Source organism: Ursus americanus, chromosome 35, assembly GCF_024610735.1.
Source record: "Ursus americanus isolate L20-20 chromosome 35, mUrsAme1.1.p, whole genome shotgun sequence".
NCBI lineage: Eukaryota > Metazoa > Chordata > Mammalia > Carnivora > Ursidae > Ursus > Ursus americanus.
The window spans coordinates 16,933,904-16,955,769 of NC_142161.1; the positions used below are offsets into that span (position 1 = coordinate 16,933,904).

General features: G+C 37.6%; 1 protein-coding gene across 2 annotated transcripts in view; it reads left to right on the forward strand.

The window, feature by feature from the left end:
• The window catches only part of TTC6 (tetratricopeptide repeat domain 6), a 178,727-nt gene that overhangs the window by 68,568 nt on the left and 88,293 nt on the right, over window positions 1-21,866 (forward strand). For both annotated transcript variants that reach the window (XM_045800386.2, XM_087858961.1), the window contains 2 exons: window positions 3,596-3,790; window positions 17,451-17,592. In XM_045800386.2, the coding sequence (XP_045656342.2) occupies window positions 3,596-3,790; window positions 17,451-17,592 (337 nt within the window). The remainder of the gene's footprint in view (window positions 1-3,595; window positions 3,791-17,450; window positions 17,593-21,866) is intronic.

Genomic DNA, 21,866 nt, shown 5'->3' on the forward strand with positions numbered 1-21,866 from the left:
AACATACAGCCTTTCTCGAGCATGCCAAAAATATTTGTAGATCTTTTTGATATATATATAGTACTGTGTTAATTCATTAAAATTGAAATGAGAAATTTCCATTAGCAAGAAATAAGAATAAGACACAGAGGAATGAAAACCTGATAGTTAAGAAATTTGTATAAAGAAAGAGAATTTTGGAAAAATGTTTCTGAAAATCTTTGATTCACTGCTCCTTTTTCTTTAAACAGTATTTTCTTTACCTAACTTTTCTCACCAGTGACTAGCCCCCAAATTAATTTGTTTTCTTGGAAATTCGCCATCTCTTGGCGACATGTTATTTAGCTCAATGACCTAGGCAGATTCACTTGCAAATCTGTTATCAGAGTATGATGGGCGCATAGGAATTCAGATTGGTTGGGATGCTTTTTCAAGGAAAAAAAAAAAATCGTAATGTATTCCACTAGCCGGGGCCTGTTCTAGACAGAACGGTGATGTAGATGACCTTGACCTCAGAGCTCACCTTTTCTCTCCTTTTTTTTTTTTCCTCCCTCAGTCCTTCCTTAGGATCCCTGGCTTTCTGGACACGCATTTTCACTCCTTCAGTTAGGTTTCTTTGTCTTGGGCATTTCCAAATGCTTTGGTTTTACCTCCCCAACCCCCACCCTACTCAAACATGAACAGATTTTATGGGCTGGTCTTGTTGAGCCCTGTGCTGTTTTGGAAATGATATGAACTGCTCTTTACCAGTGATTCAGGAATGTCCATACTGTGCCTAGCGATGGGTTAGCTGCTGTCCAGTGCAAATTAATAACAACAGCAATAAAAATAAAACGAGCATTTCTTAAGACTTCCACAGGCCAGGGACTGTTTATTCTTCTCAATTTCACAAAGGCAATAGTTAGGGATTTCCTTTAATAGTTAGGGATATTTATTTTCATCTTACAGAAGGCCTTCAGAGAAGCTAATGATATAGCTTGCAAGTGTTAGAACTGAGATTCTGATCCAGGCGCAGCCAACTCTAAAGTCTAAATTCTTCATACTATGCTACTATCTACAATACACGGAGCAGTTGGTGGACAGGTCAGCATTAACCCATTAGATAAAGGGTCAGAAGGGGCGGCACAAGAAGAAGGCGATGTATGAAAAGAGATATTTGTAAAAAAGAAAAAAGAACAGTAAATTTTGCAGGGAAGTTTGCCTTGGAGGTATTGTTTGAAGGATGTTTAAACATGGACGAAAGGATAGGCAGCAGTTGACCCATAACTGAAAGAACTGACAGGTATTGCTGTCGCCATGAATTATCCTGGAGACCGATAGTAATAGCTAATAGCTGCCATGTGAGAGACACTATTTTAAATGCATTCAATCCTTTCTTTCTTTTCTTTGTACTGAAGTATAGTTGACATGCAATGTTACATTAGTTTCGGGTTTACAACCTAGTGATTCAACAATTCTATATGTTATGCTGTGCTCACCACAAGTGTAGCTCCCATCTGTCACCACACAATGCTGTTATAATACTACTGACTATATTCCTTCTCCTGTGCCTTTCATTCCCATGACTTATTCATTCCATAATCGGAAGCCTCTATATCTTGCTCCCCTTCCCCTACTTCCACCTTTCCACCCTTCCACCCCCTCCCCCTCCCCTCTGGCAACCATCAGTTTGTCCTCAACTCCTTTCTTTCTTAAAGTAACTTTATCCAGGATGTGCTAGTGTTGTTATTTCCAATTTGCCAAGGTATAAATAATTGACTTGCGTATGACCTAGTGATAATTTTAAACAGGATTTGAACAGAGGCATTCTGACCCTAACCCCTGTGTCAGAAGTACAGTCAGACATTAAGAGCCTTGAAACTTAGAGGAAGTTAGATGAATGCAGGAAGCAACAGAGAACTGTCGTGCCAGGCAAAGGAGTATTTAAAGATCAGTGTAAAAGAATTTTGCAGGAGGAATTGAAGAGAGGAAGAAACAGAGGGTGTGGTGCTCAATCCAACTCTCAGACCCTTGCGAATGCAGGCTGAAGTGATGAGGACCTTGACTGGAGTGTGTTGGAAGTGAGGAGGGAGAAGCAGCAGCCCTGGGTAGAGGAGAAGCTCAGTTTTTCATAGGATGTGCAAGTGAAGGGAAGAGGAGTCAAAGATGGCTCAGCATTTTGTATCTTACAGACCAGGAGCCTATGTGAGATAGTGATGCTGGAGCTGAAATTTGAGAGGTCTCAGCACAAGAGCAAATAGAAACACTGAAGCTTACTTTTCCATCATGCAAAGGGGAGTTCAACCTTGGAAGTCATCCCGTTTGGGATGGAGAAAGAAAATCGAGTGACTAAATCAAATCATGATGAATTTGAGAGGTAGATGAAGAGCTGGGACAGCACAGGTTTAAAAAAATTCACAAAGAAAAAGCAGTTTCAGGAAGGGTCATCAATATTGTCAGCTGTGTCTTGGAGGTCCTAGAGAACATGATCTAAAGTTCATTTGATTTGATTTGATGAAAAGGTCATCTTTTGGTTAATGTAAGAGTATAATTTTATTTATTTATTTATTTTTAAATTTTAAAAAAGATTTTATTTATTTATTTTGACACAGAGAGAGAGAGAGAGTAAGCACACAAGCAGGGGGAGTGGTAGTCAGAGGGAGAGGGAGAGGGAGAAGCAGGCTCCCCGCTGAGCACGGAGCCCAATGTGGAGCTTGATCCCAGAACCCTGGGATTATGACCTGAACTGAAGGCAGACGCTTAACCGACTGAGCCACCCAGGCATCCCCAAGAGTATAATTATAGTAGGGAGGTGGGAATGGAGTCGTCCTGGATAGGGGTCACTTCCACCTCAGGGGTCATTAACAGGCAGTAACAGGAAAAAAAATATATAATCAGCGGTATTGTATTTAGATCCTAGTAGTTACTAATTTTATGAACCTATCCAAAATAGGCCTGCTCTAAAATAAGGGTAATAATACCTCCCACCTAATAAGTTCACCGTGGGAGTTGGAGAGAATGTGTATAGATCACCTGGCACAGAACAGTAGTAGTACATGGTGGGTGCTCAATATGTATTTGTTGATTGGATGGCAAGTGACAGTGGGAATTAAGAAAGGTCTTCATGCCTTCTTCTGTACTTTGGGAAGGCAGGAGAGAGGCAAGTTCGAGCACAGTGGGAAGGAAGATGCTGCATAAACTTAGAGACCTGGGTTCCAGTGAGGCTAGTTAACGGATAATGTACCACATTGTTCTACTTCTTCGGGGACATTAGCATTTGGGCAGAGTAGCAAAGACGTCATACGTGGTGGCTGAGTATGGGGTCACCAACTGAGTTACAGAAATCGGGAGAGAAGAGATTTGGGGTGAGATGACAATGAGTTTGCTTTTAGACCTGTTGTTTCTGAGGTATCTGTAAGTCATCTAGGTTGAGATCTTCAGCAGAAAGTTGGATATATAATTTTGAAGATCTGGTCAATGGTGATATTAAATTTGTTATAAACCAATATTATAGTTTTAAAGCTTATACATTTAGACACCGTTTTTAGAGCCTAAACTAAAATGTCAATGTCAATGTATTTTATATCGAAAAGACCACAAATGATCAAAGAAGCCCACTTTCTTTCCTCTGTTGCAGAATTCTGCAAGACTACCCCTCTCCTACCCTTCATGATCTGTGCACCACTGTCCCAGCCCAGCAACTACCTGTTAACTTGCGCTTGGCTTCTCGAGTGTACCATACAGCTGACAAGAAAGGTCACGATACTCTGCTTGCGATATTGGGAACCTCTTTCTTAGATCATCACTTTACAGATGAAGAGCGAAGAGACAGGTGAGAGTTCCACTGGTAACTTTCTTTTAAACTAGATTTAAACTGCCAAAGAAATTCTGCCCTTGAGGTTTAGATTTTGAAGACTCAATTCTGTTTTCAGATACTAGAGAGGAGCAGTTTTTGTCCTTTCCATTCCTTCCTAGTACATACACAGTCTAGGACAGCATCTTCATTTCCTGCTCTTAATACCATGACCCGCGGCCTATCACAAGGTAACTTTAGTTTAGTGGTGTCTAGTTACCAAACAGTGTCACATGCGTTAGCTCATTTGTTCTTTGTAACAACTCTGTGGAGTACAGATGTGAAAATTGAGCCTCGTAAAAATCAAGCCACGTTGCTAGGCTTATTACAATTAAGAAAATCACAGATTTGAGATTCAAAGTCAGTCTTTTAGATTTCACACCACCTCTGGGCATACTTGAGTCCAGGGATCATGTACAAAAGTCATTGCCCCTGGAGTTTCTTCCATTTCTCTTCATGTCTCACTTTCCTTTGGCATCTGAGCATTCTTTCATGGAGAGGATGTAATTTATAGCATCCTCAAAAGAGAGGAGAAAAGGGAGTGGAGGTCACATTTATTTAGCAGAAACTACAATCCTAGCACTGTGTGGTGTGCATTGCACCTTTTCTTTTTAAATCTTCAACTATAAGAAGTCGTAACTCCCATTTTATTCTCGAAGAAGCTTAGGCTCCATAATATCAGGTTGTTTGCCCAAGTTTTCATCTTTGGATAGTGATAAAAATCCACATGTGTCTAACATAGTTTTTCTCAAACTTTTTTTCACTATTACTCCTTTAAGGAAGGCTTTTAGACTTTTCCTCCTAATTGCCCTCCCCTGTTGCATTTTAATATCCTGGATATACATTGCTGATCTTTATGGTAGTGTATCTATCTATTTACACAGACACATATATACATATACATGTATACATATACATATATGTGTGTGTATGTGTATGCCGTACACATAAAAAGAATAAGCTTTCATCATCCCCCTCCCCAGGCACCAACTTTCACCCCTTTGAGGGCGATATCACCTGCCCATTGAGAATGCATATTCGTAAGTCTCTTGCCTTTCAGAAGAGCTGATAGGACTCCCGAAAAATCATCTACTACACATTTGAGAATATTGAAAACATTAAATATTTAGTTAAATTTAAGTATAACATTTTAAGCATTATAAGTATTTCATTAAAATATGAGAATATTTTAAAAGACCACTTTTAATTGCATGAACTATCACAGAATTATTAGTAACTTGCCCACTCTTTTCATGGTGTTTTCTGAGCTCATTTCCTCAAACTTGACTTTTAGTAAAAATTGTAACACTTTACTGCATTCTTTCATGATTTTAAGTCATCCAGTTTCCCTGCGTTCAGTAATCACAATGAAATTGAATTTGAATTCCTAAAAGAGGGTCATTCTCATGTTTATTCTCTATTTAGGCAAAAATGTTTTCCAAGGATTCATTTCCTATTCATCATCTTAAACATCTAAGTCTTTTAGTTTTGATCTGTCAGGTACGTGGTTTTCAAAGTTTGGGAACAAATTGTATGTGAAGAATTTTGGAAATTTCAAAACTTCCTGCTTCTCTGGTAGAAAGTAACAGTTCTGTATGACATTCTTTGGAATATCTTTCAAAAGCCTAAAGCTGAGAGTGGAAAATAAAGACATAAACATAACCGGGTAGTCACTAAGCTACTGTTTTGAGTAATTTCCATCAGCGCCGTAAGCTACTCAATGGTTTGTGGAGTTATAGCTTGTGTTCGTCATGCGGAGTATTACAAATACTGGTTTCTTTCCAATTCTAAAGTTTTTTTTCTTCAAGTAGATCGTTCCTTTTCTAAGAGAGTCAATAAATGTTCTATTTGATGATGATAATTCTTGGCAATTTGTTCCCAAGTACCAAATAAGAAGTTAATTTAAGTACTGCATATTTAATTCTCTGGCACCCCTCTCTTGAGGATTACCTTGCTAAACATAGCTTAACCTTTGCAAAATATATCTGTCTGCTGAGCCTACAAGTTCGGAGAAATGCATAATTTTTTCTGCGCTAATAAGTGTTCTCAGGAAAGGTGATTGTAAACACAAAACACATACCCTTTCATTTAGTAGTTTTTGGTTTTTCTGTGAGATGAACAGTTAACTACAAAGCATAACAATATTTGTGGTTGTATTGTTTTCATGCTCTCCTAATTCTGCATATAGTAATTGTTATTTGTGGCAAACACCAAGGATATTTTAATGAACTAGCATAGGTACATACTTAAGTTTATTTAAAATAGCATAGATTGTTCAAAGTTACCTTTATCTTGCTAGATAGAATTTTGATGAGGACTATAAAAATGTTTCATATTGATTATAATTTTGCTTTTAAAGTTTCTGTATTCTAAAGAGGAGTTTATAGTTGTTTGGTTAGAATTAGCATAGAATTTTAGATTTGGGGTTTTAAATAAGGTAAATCATTGAAAGTATTTAAACACTTAGATTAACTTACAGTTTGATGAATAGTCTTCTAACATCTCTTGTATGTGCATGTGTTTAAACCATGTATGGCATTCTATAGACTGATTTTTCACCCAAGGGTATATGTGAACATTTAAATATTTTCATATTATTCACTAACTTAACCAAGCTGCAATGTAAGAAGACTCCAAATGTGGAGTAATTTATTAAACTTTTTTTGCTCTTAAGTTTTTGATGCATATTGCCAGTCTTCTCTCCAGAAAAATTATATGGACTTAGACTGCTTTCAACAATTTATGATGCTGTTCATTTCCTTTCACCCTTAAGACAACCTATTATCAGTCTTCTTGATTTTTTTCTAATCCGCTGAGGAAACATATCTTTTTATTATTATAGTTTTTTTAATTTCTAGTGATGGTGAGCATATTTTTAGATGTCTTTTGGCTATTTTTCTCCTTTTGAGAATTATCAATTCATATTCTGTTGAGTCATCACTCATTTATTCCTAATTGTATAAATGATCTTTTTATATTAAAGATTTTAATTATTTGTCATAGATAGTAGACAGTTTCTTTTAATTTGTTGTTTACTTTCTAGTTTTATTTATGGTGTTTTATGCTATCCAGAAGTCTTAATTGTTATGTGGTGAAAACTATAGCAATCATTCTCCATGTGTCTTAGTCTTGGTATCCTTCTTAGAAAGGGCTTTTCTACACTTAAATTTAAATGTATTTTCTCATATTTTCTTCTAGTAATTTCATAGCTTTCCTTGATCCATCTGTAGTTAATTTGATAGAATAAGCATTATTTTTTCCCAAATGACTAGTTAATTGCATATCATTTATTCAATAAATCCTCTTTCCTCACTGATTTGAAATGCCAACTTCTCATACCTTAAATTCCAGTGTGTTACTGAGTCTATTTATGGACTTATGTTCTATTTCACTGGCTTGTCTATGTAGAATTGCTTGTGTATTTTGTTGATCCACCATCAATAAAGAGGGAGGGGGCAAAAAATGGTGTCTCACAAACATGGGCTGACCTTCTCAAGTCAGGTTCACCTTAAATCTAGCTTCCTCGTGGTAAGCAGTACTTAGGCTATAGATCCCAGACCTAACCTTCCACTCGACTTCAAGTTACAAGAGAAATTCTTAGTCACATTTTGAAAAAAATGTGAACAGACTGTTAGTTCTATAAATTAAAACAGTGGCAACTGCAACAATTGGAAAACCAAAGGCTAAGTGTCAGAATTAAATGTTTAATATCATTTATTATTTTGTTACAAAATAACAATAGGAACAATACTTCAGCAAATATGCAAGAAAATGCAAAAACCCCTTCAATTATCCAAAATCTTGCCATCCAGAGACAGTACTGTTTACATTCTTAAATATGTGACTCCAGACTTTTCTGTATGCAGATAAATAGCATAGAACAAAACTGGGATAATGCTATGTACCTAATGTTTTGTAACCTGATTTCTTAAACTGTGTTGTAATTATCTTTTCTTGTAAAGGAAAATAGATCTGAATAATCACTTAAATCAATCAGCAAATATTTTTTGTGTGCCTACTGTGTGGCAGGCATAGAGTTTAGGCACTAGGGAAACATCTGCTAACATAATCCTTGCCCTCAGGGAATGTGGAGATTAGCAGAAAAGAACATGGTAAATTACTTATCAGGAATGTAACAATTAATATGCAGATGTGCAGGGTGCTGTGGAAACTTGGAAGATTTCCTGATTATCTTGGGAGGTTTGAGGAAATGATACTTACATTGCAACCTGAAGAGTGAATCAACATCACTCGGGAACTTGTTAGAAATGCAGATGATTTGAATGCATATTGGAGTTTGAGAGTCCCTGCTGTGGACAGTTAGAGCTCATCTAAGAATTGGAAAGAGGTCTAGCATTGGAGAACAGGAGGAGCAGTGGTGCGATGGAGGCTGAGTGGAGGCATGAATAAAATCATGTAGGATTTCACAGATGCCCTGCATGTGTGTGTGAGAGCAAATGAGCCTTGGGGGAGAGATTCTTATTCACAGTGTATTGGGAAACCATTGACAGAGTTTTTTGAGGAAGAATGACACGATCAGATTTGCTGTAAGATACACAGTACTCAACTTGACTTTTTAGTAGTGTTTTGCACAGTTGCATTAACTCTTCCTTAAAACACTTTAATCTCTTGACCTTTGGGACTATACTCTTTTATGGTTCTCTTTCTGCCTCCTTGACTATGTCTTCTCAAGTCTCCCTTGCAGGTATCTCCTCATCTCTTGACTTCAAAACATTGGCGTGCCCAATGTTTTTTATACTGGGACCTGTTTTCTCCCCTCCTTACCAAGACCATGGCTTTAAATACCATCTATATGCTGCTGGTATCATTTACTAAGATACATGCAGAACGATGTTCATTGTCCTTATAATAATTAAAAACTGGAAACAACTTGTGTGTTTATCAGTGGAAGATTTTTTATGGCACATCCAATGACAGGATACACTGCAACCTCAATTAAGAATACGGTAGTGCTCTGTGTGCTGAAAGGAGGTAGAACTAAAATATAAACAGACATATGATTATATACAAATTTGTGTGTGTGTGTGTGTGTGTGTGTGTGTAAGGAAACTCAAGAAACTGTTAACTGTGGTCCTTTTGTTTTCATTATAGATTGTACACTAATTCCATAAAAAATGAAACTCTGTCCTGTTTTTGGCTTGCTTTATATGGTGTATGTTTGCCCTTTTATTTTTAATCTGTTTTAGTTGTGTCACTTGTAGATTGCATAGACTAGAATATTTTTTAAGCCAATCAAAATTTTTCTTATAATAGATTGGATCACCCTTATTCATTTATTGTCATATCAGATATACTTGATATTATTCCTGTCATCTTACTTTATATTCTCTTTCTCTTGTTTTAGTTCTTTGCTATTTCCTATAATCTATCATATTTACCAATATTTATCCATGTGTGTGGTTTTTTTTTTTTTTTGGTTTGTATCATTATCTGATATTTAATGTTGTGAGATAGAAATCTGAAGCCTGTTTTTATTTTATTTGCAAGTAATCTGTTTCCTCTCCACTTCTCCTCCTAGATGCTTCTAGGACTTTAAATTTTGCCTTAAATAACGTCACTGGCACATGTTGGGGAGTGCATTGCTTTTTAATTAATTTTTCCTGATACACAAAAAGCCCTTTTAATATGCAAATACACTTCTTCAGTTTAGAACTTTTTCTATTTCATTTTAAGTAGTATTTACATTCTACTTATCTGATGACTTTCTTCGGGTATGTCAATTAACCATATGTTGGATCTGTATTATCTATCCTCTACATTATCGTCACTTTATATTCCTTCATCTCTCAAACCTTTCTTCCAAATCAATTGTTTCATTCTTTTTTTTTTTTTAAAGATTTTATTTATTTATTCGACAGAGATAGAGACAGCCAGCGAGAGAGGGAACACAAGCAGGGGGAGTGGGAGAGGGAGAAGCAGGCTCATAGCGGAGGAGCCTGATGTGGGGCTCGATCCCGGAACACCAGGATCACGCCCTGAGCTGAAGGCAGATGCTTAACGACTGAGCCACCCAGGCGCCCTAATTGTTTCATTTTCTGCGTATAAATTTTAAAAATTTCTGCTAACTACCATTTAATTAATTAATTTATTTAAAGATTTTATCTATTTGAGAGAGAGATAGCGAGTGAGAGAGAGAGCATGAACAGGAGGGAGAGGGAGAAGCAGGCTCCCCTCTGAGCAGGGAGCCCGATGTGGGGCAATCCCAGGACCCTGGGATCATGACCTGAGCCGAAGGCAGATGCTTAATCGACTGAGCCATCCGGGTGCCCCTCTAACTACTATTCTAATACTGCTATAGCATTTTTCTTTTTTCTTAATTCTATTAATCTCTTAAGAAAAATCTAAGTCTTTTGTCTTATCTGAATTTTTGTTACATGTTTCATGAAAGAATTTTAAAAATTTCCTTGATAGATTTTTGTCAAGAAAGCACAATTTTTCTGAAATACTTTTTAAGGGGAGCTTGGGTGGCTCAGTTGGTTGAACAGTTGCTCTTGATTTCGGCTCAGGTCGTGATCTCCGTGTGGTGGGGTCAAGCCCCCAGCCGGACTCCCCCCTCAATGGGGTGTCTATTTCTTTCCATCTGCCCCTGCCCCTGCTCACATGCTCTCTCTCTCTCTCAAATAAATAAATCTTAAAAAATACTTTTTGATTTCTATAATAATTTTTTCCCAAAAGGATGTTCTTCATATAACTTTTGGATGCTATATTTCTTTCTTAAACATTTCAGACTCTCTTCATGGAATTCGTATTTGATTTTTCTATGTACTCACTTTCTGGTTGCCCGAAGTTAATATCAGGTAGATTGACCTGGCATTTCTTGACTGCTCATCTTGGAGGCATAAGAATACTATGTTTAGATTTTAAGTAGGAGCACCAGAAGATGCAGGTTTTAGTACTCATTTTCATTCAGGATCCTGAAATTTGTTGGAGGGTGGGATGGGCCAGGTTCTGAGAGTTTTGCCTCTATATAGTTTTTCTGTGAGTGTTAACTATTATACTAGAGATTGGCCTTTGCCATTGGTTTTTCTATATGATAAAGATTATTCTAAGCTTTTTTTCTGTGCATGCACATATTTTATATACATACATCTTACAAAAATGATATTAAGGATGTTGATTTTGCAGTTTATATTCCTTTGAGGATTTTTATTTTAAAACTGAAATACTGACACATGAGATATTATTTTGACTCACTATATCTACTACTTAACAGTTTATGAATGAACTATATAAAGTTTGCTTGCATTTCAAAGATTTTATCTGAATCTTTTAAATACTGTGGTGATATTTGAATACAAAAAACAGAAAATTATCTAATAGAAAATGTGTTGGATGCATTTATTATATAATTTAGTATTTTTTAAAAACATTTATTTATTTGAGAGAGAGACAAAGAGAACGTGAATGGAGGGAGGGGCAGAGGGACAGGGAGAGAGAATCCTTAAGCAGATTCCCCACTGAGCATGGAGGCTGACATGGGGCTCCATCCCAGGACCCTGAGATCACGACCTGAGCTGAAATCAAGAGTCGGATGCTTAACCAACTGAGCCACCCAGGCACGCCTATATAATCTAGTATTAACAACAACTCTATATAAACAGATAAAACCATTGTATTTCCCAAATGAAGAAAATGTAGTTCAGAGATTCCATGTCTAGCCCATGTATGTAGGGCTGGTAAAAGCTAAGATTCAGAATTAGATCTCTCTGCTTCTATATGTGGTTTCCATTATATCCCACTGTTTTGTGAATTTGTGAAGACCCTCTCATTTTTTTCTTTTCATGCTTCATTCTGAATACTTGTTCTTATCTTGTTTTCGGAAAAAATCTTGATATAAGCCAGAAAGAATCTGAGAAGCAAGCTCTAGTTGAATAATTTGAGATATGCATATTTTATTTAACCCTGGTTTTTTATTTGATGCATTGTGACCCAACATTGGAAGCAGGGCTTTTGCTTATATTAAACTGGAGGTTCTTACATTTCTTGTTCCCTCTTAGCAACTGAAATCCTATTTCTGAGTATTAGGCCAGGACTGGGACCTTGCAAACTGTGGTAGACTTCCTTGATATTAATTACTTAATCACTGAAAGCTTTCACTGAATACTGCCTGGTTTTGTTTTCCCTATTACTGGTTGCTCCCTACTAGAACGTGCCATTGTCCCAAGACAGAACTTTTTGATGCCACTTCTAGTGCACTACTGCCTGTGGTCTGGCATACTATGTTTGGAATATTGTGTTCTGTCTTCTGCTCTATATTTCCTTCAAACGTGGGTATGTGGAACAGACTTTCCCCCACTCTGCCCCATTTCCTGCATTGTCTTCCATTCCTCAATGGTTAGGTCTAATCCTACCCCCACACCCATCCCTTACTTGGCCTTGTTCCTTGCTACGTAATCTAGGCAGTGACCCAAGATACATTAAGCACATAAGACTTAATTCCTGTCTGAGGTCTAGCTGGGGATATGTCACAGACGCACATGTTTTAGAGCCAGAAGAGATCTTACCCTTCTCCTAACCTAACCTCATATTTATGGATGCAGAAACTGGGTAAATTTCACACTCCAAATCACAGTTGGTGGCAGAGTTAGAAGTAGAATCAATAGTAACCTCAATTAGACTTCTATTATATCCATTTTTAATAAATAACCCTTATACCTAAATAAGCCTTAAGCATATTTTAAAAAATACAGATTGGGATGACAGAAGTCATTTTATTATACGTGATCAATGTTTGGTGAGATATTAGATTATTTTTGATGTATTTTTGTTTTATATGGAACTATAAACACAGGAATTATTTGGACATTACTATGATTTCATAACTCAATATATGAAAGCTGAAATTTTTTTTAAAGCAAAGCAATGTCATTCCACCAGATGTCACTGTTTGCATGTAACAAGGAAGTTACAATGATTAAAAATAAAATCCCCCACTTCCCTAATCATATTTTGTAAAAAAAAAAAAAGAAAATCTATATAGTTATAATCTTCTTTAGATTTATTATTTTATTATAAAGTATTCAAAGTGTTCATTACCTGTGCTACAAATTTTGAAGACTATGCTAAAGAAAATTATTTGTAATCTTCAAGAAGACAAGTCTTTTCTAGATCTAGGAATTTGCTTCTCAAGCAGCATTCTTTGTAAGTTACTATTTCCTAAATTGTAGGTTGTGATCCAATAAGGGGCTGTGAAATCAATTTCGTGGCTTGCCACAAGCACTTGAAAAAACTGTTGTGTGGAATAGAATACGCTATTGCATATAAGTATTATTTTGGCAAAACTTTTGCACATGAGCACTCTTAAAATATCCCTGTACACGTTTTCTTTGAGTTATATAAAAGCAACTGTGAGCTCCATCCATGAAGCCTCTCCCAGATTTTGTACCCCAAGGAGCAAGATGAATTCTAAGGAAGGCATAGCAAAGATGTGGTGGGGGCACGTCTCTGTTAGAGTAACACCAAGAAGGGGAGAAGGGGGCTGGAGGGAGAACACGTCTCCATGCTTCATAGGATGGAGCTCATGTTCGCTTTTATGTAACTCCAAGAGTACGTATGCAGAGATTTTAAAAGAGTACTCACAGCTTAGAGCAAAGAAACATATCTCTGGCCCATGGGAGACAAGGAAAGAGGTTTAACTCACTCTGAGAGAGGTGGGCATGTTTCCTTCATTCAACACCCTCAATAATGGCAATAATACCAAAAATAATTGTAATACCAACCACTTAGTGAGCATGCGCTATGTGCAAACTCTCACATGTATTATTTATAAGCATTAGACTCTGAAAGACCTGATCACTGTTGCTGTAGATAGATGAAGAAACAGACCTAGGAAGGAAAAGTGACCTACCCCACATAGAACGCCAAATGGTCAAAGTGACACCAAAGTCCTGGTTTTTAGCCTCATTCCAAAAGCTAGCTCTTCTCACTATATCTGAATTTTAGGCTCCAGCCCCCCATAACGACCACCTGGACTCTATGATAAGGGTATCAGTTCCTAGGCTCTATCCCTAACCCACTGAATTAGAATCTCTAGAGGGGGAATCTGGGAAGCTATAGATTTGACAAGCTCCCGGAATTTTCTTATGATCAGGCTGTTTTAGGAAAGATTGCAGTACATCTGTGGTTTTCAAACTTCAGTATCTATCAGAATCTTCTATGGGGCTGGTTAAAACACAGATGACCGGGTCCACCCTGAGATTTTGACTCATTAAGTAGAATGGGGGGGGTCAAGAATTTGCATTTTCAGGGGCGCCTGGGTGGCACAGCGGTTAAGCGTCTGCCTTCGGCTCAGGGCGTGATCCCGGCGTTCTGGGATCGAGCCCCACATCAGGCTCCTCCGCTATGAGCCTGCTTCTTCCTCTCCCACTCCCCCTGCTTGTGTTCCCTCTCTCGCTGGCTGTCTCTATCTCTGTCGAATAAATAAAATCTTAAAAAAAAAAAAAAGAATTTGCATTTTCTAGCAAGTTCCTGTGTGAAGTTAATGATGCTGGTTAGGGAACACACTTCGGGAGCCGCTGCAGTACCTGCGCCTCTCAGTTCCCCAGGGCAGAGTGTGGGACTGGCTTTGGCTGTGAGGCTTTCCTCGCTGCGCCAGAATACAACAGCACTGATTCAGTACCTACTACAGTTGCATCCACCGAAGAAAGAAAATGAGTAAGAATCACTTTTCTCTTCACACCAGTCTGTGTCTACTGTGAAAAAGATACACAGAATCAAAAGTAGTATATTCTACGATGAAAGATCAGATGGAGTGCCGCAGGAAAACTAGGGAAGGAAAGATGAATTTTGACTGGGTAGAGGGGGATTTATAAAGCTGTCATGAAGGAGTTTTGATCTGAAAGCCTTCTTTTCATCATTTTTATAGCCACACTGTATTGTCATTTGGTTTGCCTGTCTTCCCTCCTGCCCCTTAGTAATCTCAGCCCCTCGGGCACCTTTTGCAGAGGGAATGTAGGTTCGGCCAGGAGTTAGGGATGGGAAGTGGGATTGGCAAGTAGGTGGTGCCCAGACTGCGGAGGAGCCCGAATGCGAGGCTCAGGAGCTTGAGTTCATACAGGGTGTGCAGTCATTAAAGTATTTGGAGATGCAGTGACTGATGACGCCTCTGGCAGGGTATCTAGCACGGATTGGAGGAGGGAGAGTCCAAGGTAAGGGGCCAGTAACGATGATATCACAGGACTAGGTGAGAGAAAATGCAATGGACAGGACAGACACCACGGAAGGAGAAGGAGCGGAACCAGGGATTACTGCTGGGCGTGAGGGAGAGGTTGGTTATGAAGAGATTTTCAGTCTGAAACGGTGTTTTCCAAAGGGGGTGAACTCTAGAAAAAGGATTAGTTCTTCCCTCTGCATATAAAGAAGGAAGTAGGAAACGTTTGGAGAAAAATTTCAAGTAAATGATTCATCTTTGTCATACAGAAACAGTTGCTAATCTTGTATAGGCTTTCACTAAGGTCCTCTGTAAATGTCTACCAGAGCTATACAGTCTAAAATGTCCAATGACTTCTTTCTCTTCCTGTCAACCGGAATGTCCTTTTCTTTAGTGCACATTTGGAATGTGAAAAGACAATAAGCTGGGAATGACTCTTACTACCTTGTTTTTGGTATAGAGCTAGGTAAAAATACAGCAGTGTCTCAAGATGGCTTCTTAAGGTCACACCTCTCCTTCCTGATCTTAGAAATATTTTACTGATGTTGACGTATGTGCTCTCTTGGCTCAGTATTACAGCCAACAGACTTTGCCCTGTTTTTTGTTCTGTATGTATCAGTCAGGATTCAGTTGCAGAAAACAGAATTATTTTTAAGTATTTTAAGCAAAAAGGGAGTTAGTAATGAAAATTTGATGCTTATAAAAATCAGTGGAAAGATTGGGAAAATGGGTTCTAGGCAGGAGGACTTCCAGAGATGACTCACACAGCACACTTAACTGGCTGCCAAGGGAGCTGCTCCTTCTAGCATAGTCAGGAAGGTGGCAAATCTGGAAGCCAGTACTGGCAACATTCTACCTTAGCTGTGATTCAGGGATCCAGTGGCCTCTACTGTCACAGCTTTAGACTCTGGAACCACAGTATTTCTGTTTGATACACTCACTGCCGCCCCCTTCCCCCTACCAAAAAAAGAAAGGCAACCTACAAAGGACTGTTCACTGAAACACTACTACAGTAGAACTCAGTGTGGCCGTGATTGTTTGCCAACAAAAACATGGGAACCTTCTGCCTTCCAAATTGTAAGTGAGAGCATCTGGTTCGTGGATCCTGGATCACAGCTAGGACACTGGCTGCAGGAGAGTGTTACCTCAGCAGTTCAGGAAAGCACTTCAGAAGGAGGCTAATTTGGGTGTTTAGGGGCAGTCTGCTATATTCACCATATTGGCACTTGAACTTTATCTTCTCTTTGAATTAAAACATTTTGACTAGTTGAGCTAGGAGGCTTTTCTCCACAACTCTACTTTGGCAAGCTCTGTCTCCACGAGCCTAGCTTTGGGTGGGCCTGCTTTTTGAGAGCTGGTATGATAGGATCCGAGGGTTTCAGCATATTATTAAGTAACTAAAGTCAGTTGGGTGGTTTCTGTACTCTTAGTCTTCACATTTGATGGCTCATAAAGTGATTGTCTGTTCATATAATGGAATATCAAGAACATTGGCTCTAAATACGTCCACGTGAAATTGATACAGCCACAGTCTGTGTAAGCCCATTTTGTACTCATTTTATAGTTCTTTTATAACAAGTACAAAAATTAGTACAAATTAGGGGCGCCTGGGTGGCACAGCGGTTAAGCGTCTGCCTTCGGCTCAGGGCGTGATCCCGGCGTTATGGGATCGAGCCCCACATCAGGCTCCTCCGCTATGAGCCTGCTTCTTCCTCTCCCACTCCCTCTGCTTGTGTTCCCTCTCTCGCTGGCTGTCTCTATCTCTGTTGAATAAATAAATAAAATCTTTAAAAAAAAAAAATTAGTACAAATTAATATAAAATTTAGTACAAAATTCATGTTATATTAAGCAGTTTGCAAGTCAGTCATAAATAACACATATTGCCTTCAAATTTTCATTTAGCTCATCTCTTTGGCGTATCTAAGGCTTTTGTTTATAAGTTTTGTTTCTCGTGTATACCCTAACATATATATATATATATATGTTACCCATATACAAACTATATATATATAGTTTGTAGCCTAGAGAGGAAGATTTAATGCCATAGTTTTTTGGGTCATCCTGGCAAGATATGATTCAAGAGGAGAAAACTTTACTGTGAGAAGGCAGTTCTGCTTGGGCTGGCGCTTCACCTCCCTCTAAGAAATGAGACTGTTTCCTGTGGGCTTGGAGTGGGGGACAGGTTAGTGATCAGAAAGTAGAGACCTTTTTTACTTCTTTTGTAATTAGGCTTTCACAGTGTGAATTTATTATTCCAATATAATGAAACCATCATAAAGGTTACTATTAAAATGATACAGAACCAAGATAAATTATTTTGAATTATTTCCCATTTCTGATTATCTGACTTCTGCACAATTTCTGCTTAGTACAGATATCAAATGTTAATGTGTTTATTTCAGCAGAGATATGAAATGAGACTCATCAGTGACCTAAAAAACAAATTTATTGTTTTTATCATACTATAGAATACTGCAAGGAATTCCTGTTGTGGATCGCAATCAAGAGTATGTTCCCGTCCTTCCACCACCACCAGTGGTACTACCGCAATTGACACAAAGAACTAGACAGCTCGCTCACAAACCATACCTACAACTCTTGGGAGAGGAAGTAAGAACTTCCTATAAATATTACTTTGCTCTACCTTACTGTTCTCAACGTTTTGGTTTCAGGACCCTTTTTATAACCTTAAGAATCATTGAGGACCTCAATAATTATTTATGTGGGTTATATCTTTTTTTTAAAAGATTTTATTTGTTTTTTTGAGACAGAGAGAGAGCATGCTCGTGAGTGGGGGGGGGGTGGGGAGGGCCAGAGGGAGAGGGAGAAGCACACTCCCTGATGAGCAGGGAGCCACAGGCAGAGCTTGATCCCAGGATCTTGGGATCAGGGCCCAAGCCAAAGGCAGAGATTAAGTGACGGAGCCACCCAGGTGCCCCTATGTGGGTTAGATCTATTGACATTTAGAAATATTGGAAATTGAAACTGAGAAAATACTAAGTGTTTATTTACTAAAAATAACAGTAACAAAATAATATGTTAACATAAAATGTATTTTTATGAAAAATAATTATATTTTTGAAAACCAAAAATTTAAGGAGAAAACTAGGGTTGTTTTACATGTCTTGCAATCTCTTTAATGTGTGGCTTACTAGAAGATGGCTGAAGTCTCATGTCTGCTTATGCATTCAATTTTGTGGTAGGTTGTCTTGGTTGAAATATATGAGGAAAGTTCTGGTCTTACACAGCTGTGTAGTTGGAAATTTTAATATATTTTTTAATATAATTATGGATATTTTCCCTTGATAATATGCCAAAACTTAACAAGTAGTAGTTTCTTGCAAGTTGTTACAAGCCTTGTACTTCTGGGGAAGATGGAGAAGAACTACTTTTACTCCTCCCTGTTCTTTCTGCTAAGTACAACTAAAAATGCTGGATGTTACAAACATAAAAGACTCTTGAAAACTGGAGAACAAAACACATTAACTAGAAACTTTGGCACCCAAGAAACAACATGGCCGTGAGTTAGTTCCTTGGGTTTTCTCTTTTGCTACATGTATACTAGACTTGAAGCTGAGAAAGCTGTTAATCTAGAAACAAAAATAGACAAAGGAAAAAAAACTCTAACAAAAGCCAACTCTCATTAGGCAAAGAACAAGGAAAGGGGAAGCCTAGCAAGACAGAAAAATTTTTAGACAGTAATTGCTCCATTCCAGCTAAATACCACAGAAAAAAGTGCCCCCCCCCAATCAAAAGCCTAGTGGGAAATTGAAACTTTACTCTTGCCAGAAAATGATGAGGCACTCTTATACCCCTGCCAGGGTGGAATCAAAGAAGGCTGAATGTGGAGCTGGGACTTTCATCTTAACAGAGTGTGAATAAGATTCCCCCTCCATATTGTCCGTTGCAACCACATGGGGATCTTGGACTTCTAGCATCAAATAGTAGTAATGACCGCATCTCCCCCTCCCCACTGTGATAGTATCAGGGGAAGCCTAGTGGAGTGTCAGCTAAAACAGAAGCATTAAATAAGCTCAAAAGTCAATGGCATTTTTCACATAAATAGAACAAACAATCCTGAAATACGTATGGAGCCACAAAAGACACTGAATAGCCAAAGCAGTCTTGAGAAAGAAGAACAAAGCGAGAGGGATCATGCGCCCTGATTTCAAACTATATTATAAAGTTCTAGTAATCAAAACAGTATGGTATTACCATAAAAACAGACACGTAGATCCATGGAGCAAAATAGAGAGTAGATTTTAAAAGTTTCTTTTCACAAGAAAAGAAATTCTGCAACTATATATGGTGATGAATATTAACTAGACTTATTGTGGTGATCGTTTTGCAACATATACAAATATCAAATCATTACATTGTACAACTGAAACTATATAATGTTATATGTCAATTATACTTCAATAACAAACAAACAGAAAGGAAATAAAAATTTTCTTAGGGAAGAAACAAACATTTTAGAATTAAAAATAATAACTGATGGGGCTCCTGGGTGGCTCAGTTGTTAAGCGTCTGCCTTCAGCTCAGGGCATGATCCCAGGGTCCTGGGATCGAGCCCCACATCGGGCTCCCTCCTCTGCTGGGAGCCTGCTTTTTCCTCTCCCACTCCCCCTGCTTGTGTTCCCTCTCTCGCTGACTGTCTCTCTGTCAAATAAATAAATAAAATCTTTAAAAAAAATAATAACTGAAATAAAAAGCTTAGTGGACAGGCTCAAAAGTAGAATGTGGGAGATAGGTATTAGTGAACTTGAAGATAGAAGAATAGAATTTATCCAGTCTGAACAGCAAAGAGAAATAGATTGAAAAAAATATTTACAGACTTTTGGGAACAGGTCCTTTAGGGATCTGTGGGCATATAATAAAAGATCTAACATTTGTGTTAGTGCAGTTCTGTAAGGAGAAGAAAAAGAAGAGGTGGTGGTGACTGAAAACGTATAGGAGGAAATAATGGCCGAAAATTTTCCAAATTTGGAAAAAGACAAACATATTTAGGAAGCTGAGCAAACCCCAAGCAGGAAAAATCTAAAGAAATTTGTACTAAGCCACATAATAGCCAAACTTCTGAGAAATAATGACATAGAAAAAACCTTGAAAGCACCAAGAGAGAAACAGTATGTTATCTGTCGGAGAAAAACCTTTGAATAGCAGTGAATTTCTCATCAGAAACTAGGGAGGCCAGAAATCAGTCCTATATCCAGAGAAAATATCCTTTGGGAATGATGGGGGATCAAGACATTTTCAGAAGAAAGGAAACTAAGAGAATTTGTTGCTGGCAGATTTGACCTAAAAGAATGACGAGAGGAAGTTCTCTAAATAGGCAGAAAATGATAAAAAGAAGAAATCTTAGAGTATCTAGAGGGAACAAAAACATGTAAACCAAAAATATGATTAAAACAGTAGTTTCCTTTTCCTTTTGAGTATTCTAAATTATGTTTGTCAGTTGAAGCAAAAAATTATCATGTTGTTAAATGTATATAGAGGAAATGTTTAAAATAATTACAAATGGGGAAGGGTATAAAGAGAGGTAAGGTTTCATATCACTTGGACTGGTAAAATGATGACATTTGTAGACTGATAAATTATGTTTATATAATGTAATTCCTAGAGCAAAACTAATAAGCTATACAAAGAGATACAGTCAAAACACCATAGATAAATAAAAGTGGATTTTAAAAATATGTCCAGATAATAGGAAGGCAAGAAAAAGAAAACAGAGAAACAAAAGATACCAGAGAGAACAAACAAAACAAAAAATGAAATGGCAGACTAAATCCCTAAGTTAAATGTAAATTGTCTGGGTACACCAATTAAGTGATGGAGATTGCAGTGTAGATTAAAAAACATAGCCCAAGTACCTGACTTCAAATATAATGATATTGGAGGTTGAAAACAAAAGGGTAAAAAAAGGTATATCATTCAAACATAAATCAAAGAAAAGCAGATTATTCGTTAATATCATTAATATCAGATAAAGCAGACTTTCAAGCAAAGAAAATTATCAGAGGCAGAGAGGGGCATTATATTATGATGAAAGTGTCAATCTACCAGGAAGACATAGCAGTCTTAAGAAGTGTGTGCACCAAAGAACAGACCTGCAAACTATATGCAGCAAAAACTGGAATGAGAAATACGCAATTCCACAATTACAGTTGGAGACATCACTACCTCTCTAAATAATTGATAAAAACACTTAGAAAATCAGCAAAGATAGAGGAGAACTCAAAAACTCCATTAACCAATAGAATCTAGTTGAAATTGTAGGACATTATACCCAACAAAAGCAGAATAAATATTCTTTTCAAGTTCCCATAGGATATATACCAAGATAGAGCAAATCCATAATGGAATCAAATTAGAGATCAATAACAAAGATAGCAAAAAAATCTCCAGATATTTGGAAGCTAAATAATAAAGTTAAAAGTAACTGTGCATTAACAAGAAAGTCTCAAGAGATTTTTATATATATATATATATATATATATATATATATATATATATATATATATACACATGATCGAATTTATTTGAGAGCAAGCATGAGCAGGCAGAGGGGCAGAGGGACAAGCAGACTCCCCACTGAGTGTGGAGCCCTATGAACATGGGGCTAGATCCCAGGACCCTGAGATCATGACCTGAGCCAAAGTCAAACACCTAACCAACTGAGCCACCCAGGTACCCAGGTTCTTCCCCACCTTTAAAAAACTGAACATGCAACTACCACTCAGCAATAAAAAGGAAGGCACTCTTGATATATGCATCTATAAGGATAAATCTTCAGAGAATTACACTGAAAAAGCCAATTTTAAAAGATTGCATACTGTACAGTTTCCTTATATAACATTCTTGAAGTAACAAAATTATAAAAA